The sequence below is a fragment of the Topomyia yanbarensis genome, chromosome 2 (genome assembly GCF_030247195.1).
Source record: "Topomyia yanbarensis strain Yona2022 chromosome 2, ASM3024719v1, whole genome shotgun sequence".
In the NCBI taxonomy this organism is placed as follows: Eukaryota; Metazoa; Arthropoda; class Insecta; order Diptera; family Culicidae; genus Topomyia; species Topomyia yanbarensis.
In genome coordinates this window covers 423,999,103-424,022,069 of record NC_080671.1, presented here as the reverse complement: position 1 = coordinate 424,022,069, position 22,967 = coordinate 423,999,103, and the positions used below count along the sequence as shown (strand labels likewise).

Genomic DNA, 22,967 nt, shown 5'->3' with positions numbered 1-22,967 from the left:
TAGTTGGGTGCCTAGTTCTCGTGAGTTCTGCAAACTAACCCAATAGTGAAATGTGTAAGAAATGTCTCATCTCACTGATAAGTGGATTAAATCGGTTTTTCAATTTAATTTTACCGTGGCTGTTTTTTTCTGTAATATATGCATTTGAAAGCTTTTAATGAATATAAACAACGCAAACATTCACGTGTTCATGATTGAGAAAGGCACAATTGCACCGCTAGGTGGATTAAAACAGGTTTTCTTCTAGTAAAGATTGGATTTTTGGCTTTACAATTCTGTGAAAAATTCAAAAATCTAGAAAATAAAAGCTCCCATCATTACCTGGAGAATGATATGAAAAAGAGCTGTGCAAAATTTCAAAAGGTCCAATAGAGTTTGGGTTATGATATACCCGAAATTTACTGTTACTCGCTCAACTTTCAGTATTTTGCCATTAAAATTTGAGAAAATTTGGTTCAATTGAGACATTATTCAATGGAAATTGATTAAATATACCAACACTCTCAGGTTCGCCATAACATTTTCTTTTAAAATGTACCTTTTTATCGAATTAACTCTTTTATTTATTAACAGATTAAGGCCGAAGTGGCCTGTGCCGTATACAAAAGATTCCTCCATTCCACTCGGTCCATGGCCGCGCGTCGCCAGCCACGCAGTCTGCAAAGGGTCCGCAAATCGTCTTCCACCTGGTCGATCCATCGTGCTCGCTGCGCGCCACGTCTTCTTGTACCGGTCGGATTGCAATTGAGAACCGTTTTCACCGGGCTATTGTCCGACATTCTGGCTACGTGCCCGGCCCACCGTAGTCGTCCGATTTTCGCGGTATGACAGATGGGCGGCTCCCCCAACAGCTGATGCAACTCATGGTTCATTCGCCGTCTCCATGTGCCGTCTTCCATCTGCACTCCACCGTAGATGGTACGCAGCACTTTCCGTTCGAAGACACCAAGTGCGCGTTGGTCCTCCACGAGCATGGTCCAGGTCTCGTGCCCGTAGAGAACTACCGGTCTAATCAGCGTCTTGTAGATGGTCAACTTCGTACGACGGCGAACTCTGTTCGACCGAAGTGTCTTGCGGAGGCCAAAGTAAGCACGATTTCCTGCCACGATGCGTCTACGAATCTCTCTGCTGGTATCATTGTCGGCGGTCACCAGTGAGCCCAAGTACACGAACTCTTCAACCACCTCGATTTCGTCGCCACCGATGCAAACTCGAAGCGGGCGGTTCTCATTCTCTTCTCGTGAACCTCTTCCTATCATGTACTTTGTTTTCGACGTGTTGATGGTAAGTCCGACGCGCTTGGCTTCTCTTTTCAGTCTGATGTAGGCTTCCTCCATCTTCTCAAAGTTTCGTGCAATAATATCAACGTCATCGGCGAAGCCAAGTAGCTGAACGGACTTTGTGAAAATCGTACCACTCGTGTCGATCCCTGCTCTTCTTATTACACCTTCCAGCGCGATGTTGAATAACAGACACGAGAGACCATCACCTTGCCGTAACCCTCTGCGTGATTCGAAGGGACTCGAGAGCGTCCCTGAGACACGTACTACGCACATCACCCGATCCATCGTCGCCTTCACTAATCGCGTCAGTTTGTCCGGGAATCCGTACTCGTGCATAATCTGCCATAGCTGATCTCGATCGATAGTGTCGTATGCGGCTTTGAAGTCGATGAACAAATGATGTGTGGGCACATTGTACTCGCGGCATTTCTGAAGTACTTGACGAAGAGCGAACACCTGGTCCGTGGTAGATCGTTCGCTCATGAAACCCGCCTGGTACTGCCCCACGAACTCTCTTGCAATTGGTGATAGTCGACGGCATAGTATTTGGGAGAGTACCTTGTAGGCGGCGTTCAGCAGGGTGATTGTTCGGTTATTACAGCAATCCAGCTTGTCGCCCTTTATGTAGATAGGACACACGACACCTTCCATCCACTCCTCCGGTAAAATCTCCTCCTCCCAAATCTTGGTAATCACCCAGTGCAGCGCTTTAGCCAGTGGCTCGCCACCGTGTTTTAGTAGCCGGCTTGGTATTTGGTCAACCCCAGCGGCTTTATTATTTTTGAGCCGGCTAATCTCCTCCTGGATTTCTTGGAGATCCGGAGCCGGTAGTGTAATGTCTTCCGCGCGTGCTCCCAGGTGGGTTACCGTGCCATCCTCGTCGTCTGCTGCATCGCCGTTCAGGTGTTCTTCGTAGTGCTGCCGCCACCTCTGGATCACCTCACACTGGTCCGTGAGAAGATTCCCGTTTGTATCTCTGCACATGTCGGCCTGTGGTACGTTGCCCCTGCGCGAGCGGTTCAACTTCTCGTAGAATTTCCGTGTGTCTTTAGCGCGGTACAGCTGCTCCATCGCTTCGCGATCTCGGTCTTCCTGCTGGCGCTTTTTGGTCCGGAAAACCGAGTTCTGCCTGTTCCGTGCCTGTTTATATCGCGCCTCGTTCGCCCTCGTGCGGTGTTGCAGCATGCTCGCCCATGGTGCATTCTTCTCTTCGACTAACTGCTCGCATTCGCCGTCGTACCAGTCGCTTCTTCGGTCCGGGCCCACCGTACCTAGTGCAGTGGCTGCGGTGCTACCTATGGCGGATCGGATATCTCTCCAGCCATCTTCAAGGGCAACTGCGCCTAGCTGCTCTTCCGTTGGTAATGCCACTTCCAACCGCTGCGCGTATTCTTGAGCCACTCTGCCATCTTGTAGCCGCTCGATGTTTAGCCGCGGCGTTCGGCTTCGACGAGAGCTATGCACTGTCGAAAGTTTTGAGCGTAAGCATACTGCAACTAGGTGGTGGTCCGTATGTATATTCGCACTGCGATAAGTGCGGACGTTTGTGATGTCCGAGAAGAATCTACCGTCGATTAGAACGTGGTCGATTTGATTTTTTGTTACTTGGTCCGGTGATCTCCAGGTGACTTTGTGGATATCTTTGCGAGGGAAGAAGGTGCTTCGGATTACCATTCCACGGGAGGCTGCGAAGTTCACACATTGTTGGCCGTTGTCATTTGATACGGAATGCAGGCTGTTAGGCCCGATCACCGGTCTGTACATTGCCTCCCTTCCTACCTGTGCGTTCATGTCGCCGATGACAATTTTCACGTCTCGCAGAGGGCAACCGTCGTATGGCTGCTCCAGCTGCATGTAGAACGCTTCTTTCTCGTCGTCGGGTCTCCCTTCGTGTGGGCAGTGCACGTTGATGATGCTGTAGTTGAAGAAACGGCCTTTGATCCTCAACTTGCACATCCTTGCGTTGATCGGCTGCCACCCGATCACACGTTGGCGCATCTTGCCCAGCACTATGAAGCTGGTTCCCAGCTCGTTGGTTGTACCACAGCTCTGGTAGACGGTAGCCGCTCGATGCCCGCTTTTCCACACCTTCTGTCCCGTCCAGCAAAGTTCCTGCAGCGCCACGATATCGAAGTTGCGGGGGTGTAGCTCGTCGTAGATTATCCTGTCACATCCTGCGAAGCCGAGCGATCTGCAGTTCCATGTTCCGAGTTTCCAATCGTGATCCTTTATTCGTCGCCTGGGTCGTTGCCGATTGTTCTGGGTCGTATTCTCTTCTGTATTGTTCGTTATGTGGGTTTTTTTTAAAGGGCGGCTTATAGAGCCTACGCCAACCACCTCGCCGGTGGGCCGTCGTGCCAGGACTGCTTAAGGTCCCACCTGGACACCAGGACAGGTTTACACCTTCCGAAGAAGGGTAACCCCCCTTCCCTGCCAGCATACGACCAAAGTTCCCACCGGGGTTGGTTACCCGATCTTCACTAAGGTTACTCGAATCCCAGTCGACGCCACGAGGAGGCCAGGGCTAGGAGTTACTGGGCAGGAAGCTAAGGACCGCAAGTGGGGTCTATTTTATGCCTTCAGGTAGGTAGGTAGGTTATGCCTTACACACTGCCCAGTCATTGCCGACCAAATTAACTCTACCCTCCTCTTAAGCCAGAAGTGATACTCCGGCTAAACGTTCTGGCTATTGACTTTTCGTACAATATCCAGAATACGTCATGTGGGACATTTGCTGAAGGTTCGACCATGTCAGGTATTCAGTGCTGATAACGCTCAACAAATTGACCAAGGGGAAAATATTCATATCAAGGGGAGTGGGCGTAGCGTATTGGTAAATCGATTGCCTTGTACGCAGCGCACCTGGGTTCGAGTCCCGACCCCGCACATAGGGTTAGAAATTTTTCCTAAGAGATTTTTCTAACCCGAAGAGGCGAAAGACCTTAAGGTTAAAACCTCTATAATTGAAATTAAAAAAAATTAAAAAGAAATTCATATCGCATAACAATAACCACATAGTTGTGAGTGACAAGGTTACAATCATCGGGATGGTTTGTCATCTTGCTCAATTTAAAAATCTACATGTGTGCCGCTTTATCTCTTAGCAAAAGCAAAATTTGATGCCTTCTTCCCGGAAAAAAATCCATTGATAAATCCACGAGAAAAAGATCACGATTTTGTGAACTGAACGATTTACGAAAACCGTGACCAAGTTCCTGAAACTGTGATCCAAAAAACTAGTTAGCATCGAATATGTACATGGCGTTGCATTTGAATGTTTGGTTGGGTTACTATGGTTGTTCTCTGGACATGTTCAGATTTTGTAATGATTCTGGTTCATAATTTGGGAATACACAGCCGATAGTTAAACGATGTTCATGATTTCAGCAGCTTATTTGCATTTTTTGTAATTTTTCATCACGTTACCATGATATTTTATTTCTGAGGTTACCATCGGATTCTTCTTTCAGAGTAGCCTGATTTATGTTCACAATTTCTTAGTCGCAATTTTCGTAATTTCTATTCATGTTATCCTGATGTTTAAGTCATGAGTAGAGTGATTAATATTCATGATTTTAGGAGCTTAGTCACGATTTTTGATATTTAAATCACGAGTGACGTGATTTATGTTCATGATTTCAGCATCATAGTCACGATTTTCGTAATTTCTATTCACGTTTTCGTGATATTTTTGTCGCGAGTAGTGTGATTTATGTTCGTGTTTTCAGGATCTTAATCGCGGTTTTCGTAATTTATTTGCACGTTATCGTGATATTATATTTTATTCTAGAGCTTACTTTCGAATTTGACACGTAGAGTGATGTAATTCATTTTCATGATATCAACAGTTTTATCATGATATTAGTAATTTATATTCGCCCTAGCTCGATCTATTATTTTTTGGTTAATATCGGATTTTTTACTCGGAGTAAAGTGACGATATGAACTATATCATAACAGTATGACTGATTCGCGGTGTCTTGTTCTGTGATCTGCAATGCGGCTCTTTAGTGGATTTTTTATGCTTAGTGTAGATTTACGTTTTCTGTCCCGACATCAAACTGAGCCTTCTCAAATGATTAACGGTGTTCGAAGTTCATGGTTTTGTGAACTACTTCACGAACACGAATGTTAAGTCGTGATTATTATGCTAGGAATCATGAGCCAGTTCATGAATACATGAATTATATTTTATGGTTTTGTGAACTATTTCACGAGCACGGATATTGGATCGTGATTAATGTATTTGGAATCACGAATTGGCTCACGAGGATTGAATGGATTTATGAATAATATTTTGAAATTTGAGTTTCATGAAATAGTACCCTAGGAAATGTCCAGATATGATTTTGAGAACTAATATTCCTAAATCTATGAATAATTTAATAGTTTTAGGAATATTATTCATAAAGTGATGAACCAGCTCACTTACAACAATTCGATTTGGTAATGACATGGCGGAAACCGTGACCAAAGTTCTCAAAACAAAAATTCCGCTAAGAAAAGCGGGCATTACTAAAGGGAAATTGAACATAATTATAAAACATTCCTGAATTCACGATTCTACAGAAAGGTCATGCAATCATTCTTAAAAACAAGTGTATAATCGAGGCCCGGAGGGCTGAATCTCGTATACCATTCGACTCAGCCGAGCTTACCAAATGTCTGAGTGTGCGCGCATGTGAGTATAAGTATGTGACCAACAATTGCACATCGGTTACGCGGAGATGTCCCAACCGTTTTTATCAAATATAGTCTCAAATGAAAGGCACACATAGCCTGCTATTGAATTTCATTCTGATCCGACTGCACGTTCCGGAGTTACGGTTTGTAGAGTGTGGTATCAGCATGTTATATGAAAGATGCAAAACTTCATAAAATGTTTTCTAAGTTACTTGGATTTATAGTTTCAGCTCACTGATGCCCAATTAAACCCACATTGACCGCTATGGACACCTTCGGCGGAACCGGAAGCTTCGAGAAAGCGGTTAAGTTCCTGACTTGAATTCACATCTGCTTCCAAGAAATGTCTGACTTGATTTTCTCAAATTTAGTCTCAAATAAAAGCTCCAGCATTCCTATTGACTGGCATCAAATTCAATTGCAGTCGGAGTTCTGGTTCCTGTGTTACGGGTTGGAGTATACGGTCACATGCGAAACTCCCATATAAACCGGTAAAATCATTTTATCTAAATGATGTAAAACTAATTGAAATGCGTTCTAAATTGCTTGAAATCGTTGGTTCAGATCACTAATTGCAAATCAAAGACTCTTTTACCACATTGAACAAACACGATGTAATAACGCAAAACTAGTTTATTCCCCGATGCGATTAAACTATGCTGCTGTTGACTTTTCGAAATGTACTGTAGGGCCATTGATTTATGAAGTGGATCAATTGTTGAAGATGAAGCTCAACATAGCAGAAGTTACGGCTATGCAATTTCACCACCTACGTCATACGGTACTGATTATATTCAAAAACACTAGCCAATTGGAATTATTTGCTTCACAGAATTACTGGAAACACGTCCTCGAATGTAATTATAATTTATAAAGTATCTCAGCACATATAGACAATGACACTATTGAAGTAATGCTGTATGACTTGGACCAGCGTACTAATGCCGGCATTATCAAACAACACACACCAAGATACGGAGAAGTGGATACCGTTAAAGAAGATCCTTCGAGGAACTTCTCCTCAGGGTTGGAGGAACTTCTCCTCAGGGTTTCGCAACGGCGTTCGTGTGGTGGAAATGCGTCCAACCAAATCTTTCCACTTTTACCTAACCATCCAACGCAAACCATCCCACATACATATACTCAGCGAACATTGGCCACGCACCCAGGGCAGATTCCTACGTGTCAATTATGTGATCAGCTGCTATTTCATGGAAAACCTTTCCCTGAGGCTGCTAAGGCAATTCTATCCGTTACGATCAAGACCGGTACACAGTCGTCGAATGAAAATAATGCTAACACAACGACGATCGTGCTCAGTATCACTAAACTACCTTTCGTTATTAATAGCGAAATAACAACGATTTCGTCAAAGGTCTCTGAATCAACAACCAACGCCATCAATAAAGTACAATATGCCGATGACGAGGGATTTCCAAAGTGACTGACCGCAGACCGAATGACCCCCACGTTACGGTGGACAAAGCAGCCGATGTTTTACCGCCAATGAAGAGGGTCTCAATACGCAACAGCAAGCTGCGTCAACAAGATCCTATGGATAGGAATTTTAAAAGTTAATTTTTTTACATATTGTTAAAATCATAAAATACCCATGCCTTAGTTATGCTAACTCCTTCAAAAATACTAAACCGTCATGAAATAATGCGACCTATACCGTAAAAAACTGTTTTGAACGCTTATTTCACTATGAAAGCACATGGACAATTATTTGACTTATTGTAAATTTTTCTCAATTTTCAATCTCACTGGGTGACTATTTTTATAATTTTCAATGCTAAAACAATTCAACTGATGATAAAAAACTGGTCTTGGCTTATAGCGAAGACTCCATATCAAGAAGACTGGCAACTCTGTCCAGAATCCGGAGACAGTAACAGCAACGCCACTTGCGGGTAAAGGTGGTACTTTCCATAGTGATGCACACACACATATACATTTTTACATAAAGCTTCCTCCCTTCTTCCAATAGAGGCGCTGTAACCTTTGTCGCTTCTCGTTTGTATGGGGGAAGGAAAGAGATATCAGTCTTCTTGATTTGGAGTCTTCGCTTATAGGGCAGTCGAAAACGTTGTTTTTCATTATTTTCTTTATACTTTCCGAAAAACAATTTGAGGTCTCAGCACACGCAAGTTGATTTTTTCTTGCAACTGCAAAAAGTGCATCAAGTACCTCAAAATAAACAACCAGTACCATTAGTGAAGATGATAGTATCAATGGAGGAGGGCTTACATTTGTAACCCGTAAGAACAGGGAAACAAGAAAGAACATCTGATCATGCTCTTCAAAGCTGCAACTACGGCGATGACACGACTTAACACAATTGCGAGAGAGCAATGCGCCACTCTCAGGACGCAGTCGGTGAAGGAATAAATAAATATTTCCCGGCCGCGTGAACGAGATCTGACGATATTGTTAAATAAAAATGGCAACTACTCTCTTAAGCTTGAGTCGATTCTCTGTACCACCAGGTGTAGCTGCTCCAAATATGAACCAAATCGGACAAGTCTAGTTATCAGACTAGCGTGCTTGAAGTTTATGTGGGACACTTAGACAATTTACATGTAAAAACCTTACTTGCTCGTACTGTTATCGCTAGATGGCATTGTTATTATTACCCTTGTTGTATATGATACTTGAAAAGCCGAGATCGATCCCCGTGTATATGGACAATGATCTTACGGAAGTTCGCCTACACGATTTGGTAGCGTCCACTAGTACGAATTACATTAAAAGATGCATGTCGAAGTATGAAGAAGTGGAATCCGTGGCAAATGCCACTTGGAGAATCTTTTTCCTGGTATTTGACTTTCGAGGGCAAATTATTTTACGGTGTTAACTACATCCAAAAAACGCTATGCATTGCACATGCCCTCGGCAGACGTCTACGTGCCAGTTCTGTAACCAGACGGCACACAACGGTAAGCCATGCGCCGTAACAACCAAAGAAAACTCATCCACTACAACCAACACCAACAAACAACCTTCGACATCTGCTGATACGTCATAGACAGTTAGTCAAAAACAAATACCGATCAAGAAATACTCTACGGTATCCCCAAATCAATAGCTAACATACCTAGGGAAATACAAATAAACAAAAAATAAGACGACTATATCGGAATCCCACGAAAATCATAGCACCAAACATCTATCAACGAAAATCAAAGCTCTAGCGACAACGACATGGACGCAAACACGAGCAAAGGAGAAGGCAGACGGAACGAGCACCAAGCAGGTGAGGGTAACCATTGCTCACCACCGAGAAAGAAATTTTACACAAAGAACGGAAAGTAGTGTTCCCAGGATAGATGACAGCAATAATGTTATTTTTTATTATTTTTTTTTATCCTGCATGGAGGTGCCTAAATAAAGAAATCCTAAAGAAATAACAGCAATAGCAATAGCTTTCTATTTTTCAACTTACCATATTTTGGGCCAATAATTTTTTTTTATTTTTTGAAAATAATTCAATAGTGTGAAAAAATAATATATTCTTTAAGTATCACAAATCCCATCTGTTTCAATCCAAAAGACGTGCCCTAATTAGTTATCTTCATACCTGAAATAATCCACCTATAACCAGTTCTCTTTTACGTCATTTTTTTTAGCACCTGGCGTCGTGATCTGGTGTCGCTTGAATGGAAAACTCCAACCGCCAAATGTTTCCCGCCGTTGTTTATTAACCTACGAAGACCGTTGATAGCGCCGCGGAAAGCGCGTGCAAGCACGCTCTCCCGAACCCTTCCAACAGCAGCCCATTCGCCAGAGCAAGGATGTAATAATATGGATCTTCAGCACGGCAAAAAGCATCGTCTGTATCACCGCTACAACCACGGCAACTGGACCGAGTGCGTGCCAATTTCATTCTACACACGATTCTTACGGCTGCTGCTGTTACAGTTGGATCTACCGGAGACAGATTCGATTGCGTAGAAGCGTTCCGGCTTGACTACGCGGGAAAGACCGCGTGTTCATGATCTCTCGTGAAATAAAAAAACGCATGCCGCAACATCTTACGCAAATCCATCCGGTCGTCGGTGGCAGTGCGACGATGTAATCAAGTGCGCGCTTCATCGTGGCTAGCTACGAACCCCCGCGAGCCGGTCGTTCTATGTTCTGATCTGGAGCAGATGATCTAGTTTGCGTGAGGAAGTGCATTCTTGCTTTGTTTGGCGTTTCCCCTCTGCTGCGAACTGAAACTGTGCCACTGCGAGTTCAATCGTTGAATATTATTTAAATTAACTTAGTGTGATTTAACAAATTATCGTCGCCGGTTAGCACAAGTTTATGAATTAAGTGTGTGCAGAGGAAGCACTGGTATGGATGATGTGTGGAGAAGCAAAGATGATCAACAAAAATAATAATTAACTTTGCGGTGTTGAATGAGCGGCTTTGTGTGAGGGCCTATCTGGAAGTGAAATTCCACTTTCGCAAAAAAAAGGAATATATTTAAAAGTTAGCAATAAATAAAATACTGCACTGACAGCCACGAGAATTCAATCGTTAGCGACTTAGCCAGAACGGAATTAGTTCATGATTATCACTTTTCAAGCTAATGTTCCCGGGTGGTGTGTGTTCGGGAAGATTAACACATTTTATGATTGACCTGACGCGAGTGTAGAAGTGTGAAGGACTGTCTGGCCAAACATTCGAAGATTAACGGAATTTGTAGGATTTGTGTGTATTTCGAAGGATCATTTAGTTTCAAGATCGGACGCAAAGAAAAAGAGTCCTGTGTCATCGCAAAAGTGGTGTTTTTTTGTTTTGCCCTACAATATTTGTGGCGTTTCCGATCGCCAGGACCTGGTTTAGATGATCTTAAACATCCGATCCTGAACAACTACTGCCGAGAAGGACAAGAAAAATGACACCCAAAGAGTGGTTTGCGCTGTTTGCGTTCTACGCGGCCTATCTATTCTTCGGAGCCAGCGTTTTCTACCACAATGAGCATGCACTGGAGACGGTACGGCGGGCGGATGAGCTGGCCGAGCGGATCGAAATGAATGGTAAGCATTGAGAGGTGCTATAAAAGGGTGGAATTCGTCATAATAGTATGTTATAATAATATGTATCTCAAAAGCATGATTATTCAAATGATATTGTTTAAATACAGTTGTGATTCATTGGTTGGGCCACAATCTCTGTCCAACTAACGAATTTGATTCGACCGACTAAGACGTCAGAAACTCTCCAAACGAGACATTAGTAGTGAAATTGCATCTGTTCGCATCTCTAATCTCTGTCAGATCTATTGTCAAAGTAAATTTGACATAAGATTTTGTCATTCAGATGCTTTTTAGATGGACAATGGCCCAACTAGCGGAGGTCCAACTAAAAGTGGTCCAGTTAAAAAGTGTCCAACCAGCGAATCGCGACTGTGATGATATTACTATTCGAACGAATTGAACGAATATCGAGAAGCAAAGTATATAATGAACATGAAAAATATTAATAATACGATCGTATTCCATTTAGCTTCTAAGGAGACGCAGAATGCCTTGTGAACAACAATTTACCGTGCGCCTACCTGAAATAAACGGAAGTATCGAAAATATCAACAAACTTTTCCGCCATCGAGAATATTTTTTCTATCCTGCGTCAGTTTGCGAGTTTTTTTTTAAACTATAAGTAATTTGCGTTCCTTTTTTAACAACCTCTAAGGAGCAATTGAAATTGTGCCATTATAGTTTAATACTTGAAAGTAAAAATGAGTTTAAACCACCTATATGTGTGATTAGACATTTCTTATAACTCTTATGACTCTTTTCGGATATTATATCGATTGAGAACATTTAGAACATGTTTCGCGTCAGGCCCGTGCGCAGGGGAGGGTTTTGATTTTTTATGTTTCCAGTAAAAAGGTATAGAAACCCTCAAGCTTTATAGATTTTTGCCGAGCTCTGAAAAGCTAGGTCTTGTGTACCAATCGACTCTCCTCAACAAATCGAGTGACTGTTTGTTATCGAGAAGGAATCTTCAACAAATGCCGTTGCTTGCTGATTCGTGGTAGTGTCGGATTGGTTTGTAGTAGTTAAGCCTACCATCTAATCATAAATCTCTTATATCTTGAAATCCTCATCTCTCCGGAGCAACTGTTATTTACTACATTAGTAGGGATTGCGCTCTTTTATTTTGTGTTAATCTTTCATATTTTTCCGCTGCTGCTTTTTATTGCTTGCTCTCCAACCTTTGCGGAATATCTAACCTGCTCATCTCTGCTGCAAATATAGTGTTTTAACACAAACCTATCCGGAGGTGTCGAACATACAGCTACAACCACAGGGTTTCTTATGCTTCTTGGTGCTACTCGTTCGTATTTATCTGCTAGCTGGCGCTGAGAGTTCTTCGGCAGCGGTATTTCTCCCGATAACGATGTCCATTATCGCAAGTCACTTAGCCGGAATGGCAGAGTTTTTATTTTACGTTTTTTACCGCTTTGATTTAGGTAGATCTTGAAAAACAGAGCACGTGGCATGAAAGGGCAAACTGTTAGCAACATCTCTGAGTTTTACTAAAATTGGAGATTTAATTGCTTCTTTAATTAGTCTCAATATACCGCCATTTTGACTTTGACGAGTACTAGATCGGACTCAAAGGCAAATTTTCAAAATTCTTCAGACGATTGTAAATGTCTCCTGCATTGACGAGATACACAAGAAAAAGATTTTCTTACTTTGAAATGAATTCCAGAAAAAACAAATTTTTGATAACTATTTTCGCTCCGTAAATACTTACCCCAACCGCAGATTTTATAAAAAAAATCAATCTAAAAAATAACTTTTGTTCGTGGATATGTAATATCTATACGGATACTGAAAGCTCTTTTCACGCACTATCGAAAAATATAATCAGTCGGGAAATAGATTGAAAATTGACCTAAATAACACAAAGTGTTTAAAATTTAAAAAATTTACTTCGTATGCCCGAAAACACAATATCACCCACAACTTTTACAAAACAAAACGTTTTGTAACAAAAAAGCATTGGATAACGGCTTTCACATAATTTGAGGTACACAACGAGAGGCAGCGCTTTATGTCTAATCGTCGCTGTTGTGCTATCTTATGACAAGCGCCTTTTAGCACATTTCGAGAAAAAACGATTTTTAAAGTTTGAGATTTAATATCATGAAACTTATAAATGGTTAAAACAATTCAAAGAAGACAATTAATGCTTCTATCTATTCTGTATTAAACTCTCAAATATTACAAAGTTCGGTTGACTATGTTGTGAGTTGTCACTATAAATGTAAACAAAAGTCGCGCTCACACGTGTCGTAGGTATGTATTGATGACAAAATTTTCCACAGAAAAAAACGTCAATTATTAACTTTTATTATATTTATTCGGCCTAGAAACAATCGGTGAGATGCATTTTGAAGGAAATTGAGCAAGCAATCTAGAAAAAATAGTAATTTTTAATTGCAGTGCACAGTGGTCCAGAATGCAAATTTAGCAGGAATTTGGTGATTTTACTAAAACTAAACAATTTAGGCTTATTAAGTCTTTGGAGAAGTTTTCGTAGTTTATGAACCCCCTCTTTTTATTAAAAAAATAGTTAGGGTGGTTCTAATTTTACCAAGATCAAAAAATTAACTTTTCAATCATTCGCTAGAGCCAAACGACCTTCAGCGAAGTTGTAGAACGACAAATTTTGGAAAAGTTTGCTGAAGACAAGCTCTCTCTGTTTTATTTTACAACAAATCCTTTTTATTTTACAACAAATATAAAGTCGGAGCTTAGGCTGTTTCTTCAACATACAGTTTGAATTCAATAACTTTTGCTGTATTCTATTAAAACTGAAGTAGTCTTCAGACAACTTTAAGTATGTTTCAAGGCGAATAATTTGTTTCATGGCACCATATATCTAGCTATTTTCGTTGAAAAGTTATGAGCACTTTTTCGCCAAAAATGGGGTTGTTTGGAATAACAATATCACTCATTTGGGGTAAATAAAAGATAATTCTTTTTGAATTATAAATAAGGTTATGGTTAGAGTTATAATTGAGAAAAAAATGGCAAACACGATATTTTTTTTAATATTTCATAAAATTCATTTAAAAAAATCTATTTTTGAAATATTAAGTACTTATATCTTCTGAACAACAAAAGCTAGAGTTTTGATGTATTAGAAGAAAATGTTCGTCTTGAAAACCTCTGAAAAACATCTGAAGGATAGGATGGAAAAAATGAAAACTGAAAAAGTTATATTAAAAATCTTTTTACCATCTGTAATGACTAAAACAGGAAAAAAATCTGTGATAAATTTCCAAAAAATCTGTGAAAAATCACAATATTTCCAAAAACCTGTGAAATTTTTATCAAAATGCCAAAAACCTGTCATTTCTGAAAAAGAATCTGTGACCAAAAATTTTGAAAAAAATCTGTGACATTACAGAAAAATGTGTGAATATGGTAACCCTGCAAGGGGCAGTCCTCAAGGGTTGCACGAGCTGTAGACGTTGGACTATACTACTTAATATAAAATATTTATTTTCTTAGTATAATTAGAGTAATAATAAATGAAATATATTTCTTACGTATAGTTTAAGCACAACCAATCAACATCGAATGTTACATATTGAACCAAACCTTCTTGGTTATTAAGTCATTTCATTTGTAGTATGTGATCGAATCCGATTAAACTTATTTGAGAAGATCTGAAGAAAGAAGACAGAAAATCGTGATCGAACTAATATCTGGAACTAAATGTTGATAGCACAAGATCAGCTTTTAAAAATTATAAAAACTTTTCGATTGTAACTTTCCAAAAGTACGCATAGTATGCATAGTTTTATGTATATCTAAGTGCAAAGAAGTGCTAAGAAAGTTTTCGTTTTTGCGCAACGAAAGCACAGATTGCTATCATGCAGGTTACGCATGCAACCGCTAAAAAACAGGGATGTCACATTGAAATCTGTGTTTCGGTTAAAAATATCTTTTTACCTTCTGTGATAACTGAAACAGGAAAAAAGTTGGAAAATCTGTGATAAATTTCCGAAAAATCCAAATTTCCAAAAATTGTGAAATTTTCATCGTAATGCCAAAAATCTGCCATCTGTAAAAAAGAGTTTGTGATCAAAAATTGTGAAAAAAAATCTGTGACATTACAGAAAAATCTGTGAATATGGTAACCCTGCTAACAAATTAAGTACGATTTACACGATACATCAGGCTTCCGTCACCGGTACGGAACGTTAAGATTAGTTACATGCAGTCAAATGGAGGCAATCACACACAACATCAACGGCACAGAACGTTTTGACGTACGTGTGAACGGGCACAAGAGAAACGCATTTAACTTATCCTGCCGGAACGGTGATATTGACGGAAGCTGATGTATCGTCTGGATTTTCTTTTCGATATACCTAAATTCACCTTGAACCCAAGCGCGCAAAGAGAAATGAGTCAACGCTGATGATGATGGCTAGAGCGAAAGAGACAACTAGTACCGCGACACTAAGTTAACCGTGTTTGCAAATGGAGCTCGAATGTACAAGAGATTTTGTGTACGAATAATTGTGTTCGAGATTGCACATAAAAGTGTGCTGAAAACGAACACGATACAAAAGATAGCATAGTGTTTGAACGGACAAGTTCAGTCGCGTGTTGGATGGCATTGGTAGCGTACCTCCACAATGCGCTTTGTTCACAATAATCCATCTCCATTGAACAGAGTTCTACTTCAAAAGAGACACAATATTTTATTTCACACGTCAAAACATGTAAAATTCCATTATTAGACAGCAAAATACTTCGCAATGTTGTTTACATCAAATGTAATATTCATTTTTTTTAAGTGTGTACATTGGCTGTGAAAACACATAATCAATCCAAGGAGCAACCTTATCAAAACTATCAGCAGCAGACATAATAACGGGAACAGGTAGTCACTTATACAAGTCGGAAACAGCGTGATCACCAGCAAATTGCTATACGGAACTGAAACCACGGCAAGAGGATTCAACGATATGGTGACAACCTTAGGACCAACTTACAACAAAATGGTCAGAAATTGTTCTGGATTACTGTCGAGCACTCCAGCACTAAGCAGTTGTATCGAAGTAGGAGTCCTACCCTTCGATGCAATGGTAGCTTCAGCGACGATTCGTAAAACGGTGAGCTTTCTTGAAAAAACGGAAGGCAACTACGATCCAACATCCGCTGTCACCGAACAAATCTTCGAAGCTTTTTCCTCAATCGCCTGCCCTCCTATTGCTAGACTACACATAATCTGGGATCGTCGATGGAATAACAAAGGAACTACAATAGATTGGGACAGTAACCGTTATGTGTCCAACAAAAAAACCCACAAATTGAAATGCTCATAACAATGGCTTCTTTTAACCGATTTGGACACTTTTAGATGATTTGGATTCAGAAACTCATCAACTTTTTGATACTGTAAAATTGAAACAGATGAAAGGATCTGGTTCCTGGTAACCCGGATTTTCCGGAGTAATGGTCCAGCACTAGGGTATGATTTGTAAATTTTAATAATGTCCCAGCAATATGAGTATCAAAACTTTTCAAATTGTCTCGGAAGTCTGGTATTTATTGTTACGGGACCCTATGGTAATTTAAAAAAGGGGATTGGAATGGAATGGCCACTCACGGCCCCACAGGAATTTGCTCCGGAATGTCAGTTCCGGGGTCAAATCACCAAATGGTTCCAAAACCACGAGATACAGCCTACTGATACATTTTCAAGAATTTTGATATGCATATTGCTAGTATAACATTGAAATTCACAAATAGTATTCCAGCACTGGAACCTGCTTCCGGAAATCCGGATTCTCGGGAACCGAATGAAGTAACCTGATACACTTTTACCAAGTCCAAAAGTGGATGAGTTCCTGAATCCAAAACACCCAAAAGTATCAAACCTCAGTTATTGGCATTTCAGTTTTGTCGGTACTCGGGTACCCACGTCGGCCTGTTACGCAGTAAAAAAATTGAGGAGCTCCTCCTTACTCCCCCACTTACTATATGAACAATATTATTAGCCCAAAAGCTTGACTTAGTGAAGTTCTAAGATATCACAAAGTTTCAATTTCCAGCTATGGATAAAACATGGGAATTTCATTAATTGAAACCTAAAAAGGTACCGCGTCGGACACATAACGGTTAAAAAAAGATCCACCGCAGAAAGCGACTGCGGTATTTAACGAAAGTCTAAACCGAAAATATAATAACTACGAAGTTGCGATGCGAATGCGATACACAGATGGGTCCAAATCAGGGTTACCATATTCACAGATTTTTCTGTAATGTCACAGATTTTTTTCACAATTTTTGATCACAGATTCTTTTTCACAGATGACAGATTTTTGGCATTTTGATAAAAATTTCACAGGTTTTTGGAAATATTGTGATTTTTCACAGATTTTTTTGGAAATTTATCACAGATTTTTTTCCTGTTTTAGTCATTACAGATGGTAAAAAGAATTTTTTGGCCGAAACACAAATTTCAATGTGGCATCCCTGATCCAAATGACAGTAGAAATCAGTGTCACGGGAATCTTTTACAAATTACCAGCCATTTGTTTTATTTTTTCAGCCGAGGCGGCAGCCACACACACACGACTCTGGTTCGACACACCACAAACACAAATATGCCAATAGTGCTTTTTACCGACTCCGCTAGCGTATTAACTGCTTTGGAGAAAGGCTCCTCGAAACATCCCTGTATTTAGGCGCTAGAAAACATTTGCGATAAAAGGACTACATTCTGTTGGATCAAAAGAGATTATACTTACTAGAGGGAGCAAAGCGCTACTGTCTCCATGTATTCACGGAACGAAAAATGGGGTCGTGCTCTAGTATATTGTATCCCATTATTTATTTATTTATTTCGTCAATCGATGTAGACTACAGATTTCCTTAATTACTAATGTGTATATTTCGTGAATTTAGTATAAATGAAGCAATTTCGGCTTTTACAGAATCATCCTTTTACGCGTTAGAATTTCTTTTGTGTATAAAATATTGTTTTAGTTTCAGTTTAGACATTGTAAAATCAATTGAGTCGCAATAGTGATTATAAATAGACATCATTCGATTTATGGGGCTATATTTGGCATAGTTTGTGCGAAAAGGAGTTATTGAAAATATACTTCGATTTCGTAGCTGTCGTGAAGGTGCATAAAAGTTCAATTTGGATAAAATTTCGGCTGAATCGATACGTTGCGAAACGATATTATTAATGAATGAGAGCATTGCAAATTCGCGACGCTCCTTTAATGTTTGAATATTGATAAGCAAGCAGCGTGCTTCATAAGATGGCAGAGGGAATGCTGTCCATCCTAATTTACGAAGGGCAAATAATAAAAACTGTTTTTGTACCGATTCTATTCGTTCTTCATGTCTGCTTGAAAAAGGGCACCAAATAATACTGCAATATTCCAATATCGACCTAACATATGCAATATATAATGTTTTTATTGTATAAGGATCTTCAAAATGATAGCTAAAGCGTTTTATAAAACTGAGCATGTTGTTAGCTTTGTGTATAATTGTGTTGTAATGATCAATAAAATTTAACTTTGAATCTAATATAACACCTAAATCCCTAATTCTTTCACATTTTACTACAGTCTGATTTCCTAAGGTAATCTCAGCATTCGGTGTTTGTCGTTTTCGACTAAAGGTTATTGAATTACACTTTTTCACGTTCAGTTGTAAGAGGCTTTTTTGACACCACATGTGGAAAATTTGTATTTCGTTTTGGAATGTATTAATATCCTCGGCATTTTTTATCTCCAAATAAAGTTTCATATCGTCCGCATAAATTAGTATTTTCAGTTTTTTGAGAATGAAGGAGATATCGTTCACGTATAAAATAAACAATAGAGGGCCTAAATGAGAGCCTTGTGGAACTCCTGAGGTGACTTTAATTGGGTTAGATTGCTTTCCTTTAAATTTAATTATTTGCTGACGTTCGGAGAGATATGATTCTAACCATGTAAGTAGCCCAGGCTCAATGCCGATCTTTGTCAATTTATGAAGTAACATTGGGATGTCAATGCGATCAAATGCTTTACTAAAGTCTGTATAAAGTGCCTCCACGTAGTTTCCATTATCCATTGCAATCAGTGTATAATTATTAAATTCTAGTTAGTTTGTTGAGATCGAACGACCTTTGAAGAAGCCATGCTGGAGGTTGGAAATTCTGTTTTTTTATTTGAAGAAATATTTTTTCGTTAATGATTGATTCGAAAAGTTTCGGAATACAGGAGATTATGGCTATCCCACAATAATTACGTGCGTCAGATTTTTTGCCAGATTTATATATAGGCACTAAAAAAGATTTTTTCCATATTTTAGGGAACTGTCCCGATTGCAAAGACATATTAAACAGCCAGAACAATGGGGAAGTTAACTCGGTTGCTAGGTTTTTCATAAATAATGGTGGGATTCCATCAGGGCCAGAACCTTTTGATACATCTAAATGTTTTAGAGAATTGAAAATGTCTTCCACTATGACATGATTGACACTAATATCCAAAGAAAAATCGGGAAGAAAAGCGAAGTAATCGCGATCACGGTCTTGTTCAGAAAAAGTCGTATATATTTCTTGGAAGAATGTTGCAAATAGGTTGCAGATTTCTTCCGAGCTATCACGTACGTTGTCATTCAAGTGCATTGTTGATAGGAAATTGTCTGATTTTAATTTAGTTTTGACGTAGTTGAAAAAATTCTTTGGACAAGATTTGATCTGCTGTTCCATTTTTGAGTTATAATCCGCAAGTGCAGAATCTATGTCCATATTTAGTTTATCGCAAATGTCGAAATATTTTTCCAAGTGCTCATTATTTTGGTTTTTCTTATATAGCTTATGGGCTTTTTGCTTCCTATTTTTCAAACTCTTAATTTGTCTATTATACCAAACGGGATGCTTCGAGTTGCCGTGTCGTCTTTTTTTCTTAATAGGCACCTCTTCATGAATTATCTTGAAAATAATTTTGTAAAATACGTCCCCAGCGGTTACAATATTTCCTTCATTTCTAAGGGTATTTTGCCAGTCGACACTACTTAGCTTCCGCCTGATATTGTCATAATTGGCTTTATGGTATTCAAAGACTTCCTCAAAGTCACAATCGCTGGATTTTTGAATTTCATGGATGAATAAGGAAAATTCAATAGCAGTATGAAATGCTTCATTTTTCCACAAAGGAGTTAGAGATTCAGATACACAGAAGTTTTCCTGAATGTTTGTAAATAAAAGATCAAGATAGCAATTCTGTCGATTTTTTACGTGATTTATTTGATTTAGTCCTATGCTAGCAGTTTTGTCGAAAATATACTGCAATGTTTCGTTTTCTCCCACGACTGGGATTAAAATATGTTCGTTTTCAGAGTCCGGAATAAAATCTGCGTTGCGTTGGTTAAAGTCTCCGTAAATGTGAACTTTAACCTCGGCTGGGAGTTCAGATAAAATTTGTTCAGCAATTTGGAAAAAGCTTCGTACGATGTTATATTAGCATGCTCTGTTGGGAAATATACAGAGGCAAAAACATGCATTTCGCCGGAAATGTTTGATTTAACCCACACATGTTCAAATTCCTTGAACTTCACTGTGAATAGAATTTCTGAATTAAATTGAGCCGAAACACCCACAAGAACTCTCCCGCCAGACTTCTTTTGAGATTCGTGAAGATTTCGTTAAAACCACTGCCGAAAATTTCTTCACTTTTTACGCTATCATCCCAGCTAGTTTTAGTTCCTAATATAACCAAAAATGACGAACCTAATATACGTTTATAAATTTGTGCTATTTTGGCTGTACTTTTCATCCTATTAAAATTTTGACAATACATTAATAATTCTGTCGCAGTCTTTTTTGTATTTGAAAGTCTACCTTCATTATCTAATTCTTGGAAAACACTGTGCTCAAAAGCACACTCGTCTTTTTCTTCTTCTAAGGAAAGTGTCGAAACTACCGAAAACATGAATGTTGAAGGCGGCATGCTTCACACGGTGATGATGATGGCGAACATTCCGTATTCACTGCATTTAATTGTTGCGATGATCTTGATGTATCACGTGCTGGGTAGGGATTCAAAATCTCGCCTCGTGTAAATTGAATTGATGGAATATAATTTGTAGATAGGCCGGAAAAACGATCCTTCGCTGCTTCAAGACATGTGTGTACCGGTGGCAATATGTGTCTAACTAATGGGCCTAGCGCCCCCTTGTAGTTTTTGTTTTGCAAGATGGCCGGTATCGACATCTCTCAAAAGATTCATAATTACGGACCAAACACCCGGTGAAACCGATCTGCTGTCGGACCGAGTTCATTCATGTAAGCATCTGTGTAACGGAAGCAGCAGGTGGCGCGTTTCCGCGGAGAAAACAGCCATAACCTTGAGATTGCTATTATCACTTCTGGTTGAACTCATTTCACATCACGGTAACAATTAACACCCTCTTCGGTTCAGCTGCACGTAATTGGCGAAAGATTGTTCTAAGTCACGAAGTGTGCGCGCGCCAATGAGCTTCGGATAGTAGTCACTGATTGGATAATTACATGTTTGGTTTCATAAACGGCAGACTGGTGTTCCGCCTTTATATTGTTACATGTACAAATTATTCTTGGTAGTGAAGAATAAAAAGGTTTTTTTGCTTTCGAATGTTTGCGAAACATTATGTTTGCGATTACAGAAGTGAACATTAGGTAAAGGATATCATTCGAAAATTCTAACGATCTTGGATATCTTTGAAAGGTTAGTTTAATCCATTTCCCCTACATACAGAAAAAAAGATGACATTTAGGGTGCAATGGTTCGTGCTTAAACTGTTAGCTCCAACAATGTCTGAGCAGAGCGTCATATTAGAATTAACTTATTGTGAAAGATTTCACTAAAAACTATGTATAAGTATGTAAAGTATACTGGAGGTGATGAATTTTGTCATTGTTATCACGTAGCTTTCATTTGCGGCTATAAAATAATGTAACGATTTTGCAAAACCGATCACGTTAACCAAGTGAACACGTTCATCAAACGTGCGACATCTGTTGATAATAAACCGTAGAAAAGGTCATTTAGGAGGCTCTTCTAATATGGACTACAGTTCTGTATTTGCGGTTTTTTATCTTCGTGTTTACCCATATATGTATACTATCAGTGATAGTTAAAATGCTACTAATTATCCCTAGGGTCGTCTGTCTGATTGTTGGGGCCCCTGGACTATAGATAAAACGATATATGCTGGGCTTCAGCCGGTTTTAGTGGTCTTCATATATCTTCTGGATCATTACACTTTTAACAATGTTGTTTTCTAGTTCCGGTTAGAACATGAAGATGGTTTTCAGGTTCATAGCAATTGCTGGCTGTATATAGTACATGAAATGTGAAAGTAGACTGTACCGCGTCAGCCGAAGATCAATCAATCTGGGAATCTGTAACTCATTCGGTAATGATTCGGAACACCAGCCATCAATCCGGCTTTCTCGAAAAGATAAAAAAATGATACCAAACCGAAGCGGTTTGAACGTTCATGGAACCGTGTTGCATTTATGCCACCCAAGGTGCTCTGTTTGTGCAAAAACTATCAATTAGGAAGAATCGTGTAGGCAGCCCTTCATAAGGTGCACTGGAGCGGCGCGACACTTCATTCAAGCACCACATCCTAGTATCTACTCATGTAGGTAGCAGCAGATACGAATATCAGCACTACAACTCAATCTCACGTTTTCGATAAGGAGCGTAAAACAGGTACTTACTTTTCAGTTCCTATTGCAGAAACTCTCTAGTATTTAAGTAGATAGCTGAAGAGCCCATATATTCGGGACAGTTTCTGGTCGGTAGTCCTTTAACAAGTTCGTTCCGAGAAGTAATTTTCCAAATAAGAATGAAATAGTTGCTGTCAAAAAAGTAGAGTCAGTAATGATAATGGATTTAAAATATTTATTATTCGTTTCAAATGGAAAACAATCTTATTACGAAATATGAAGAACCAGTGATAACTCAAACGATTT

At 39.5% G+C, this 22,967-nt stretch overlaps 1 protein-coding gene across 2 annotated transcripts in view; it reads left to right on the top strand.

Moving 5' to 3' along the window:
* LOC131685283 (open rectifier potassium channel protein 1) overlaps nucleotides 1–22,967 on the top strand; it is an 83,736-nt gene that overhangs the window by 45,046 nt on the left and 15,723 nt on the right. For both annotated transcript variants that reach the window (XM_058968891.1, XM_058968890.1), the window contains exon 2: nucleotides 9,596–10,993. In XM_058968891.1, the coding sequence (XP_058824874.1) occupies nucleotides 10,852–10,993 (142 nt within the window). In that variant the 5' untranslated portion in view covers nucleotides 9,596–10,851. The remainder of the gene's footprint in view (nucleotides 1–9,595; nucleotides 10,994–22,967) is intronic.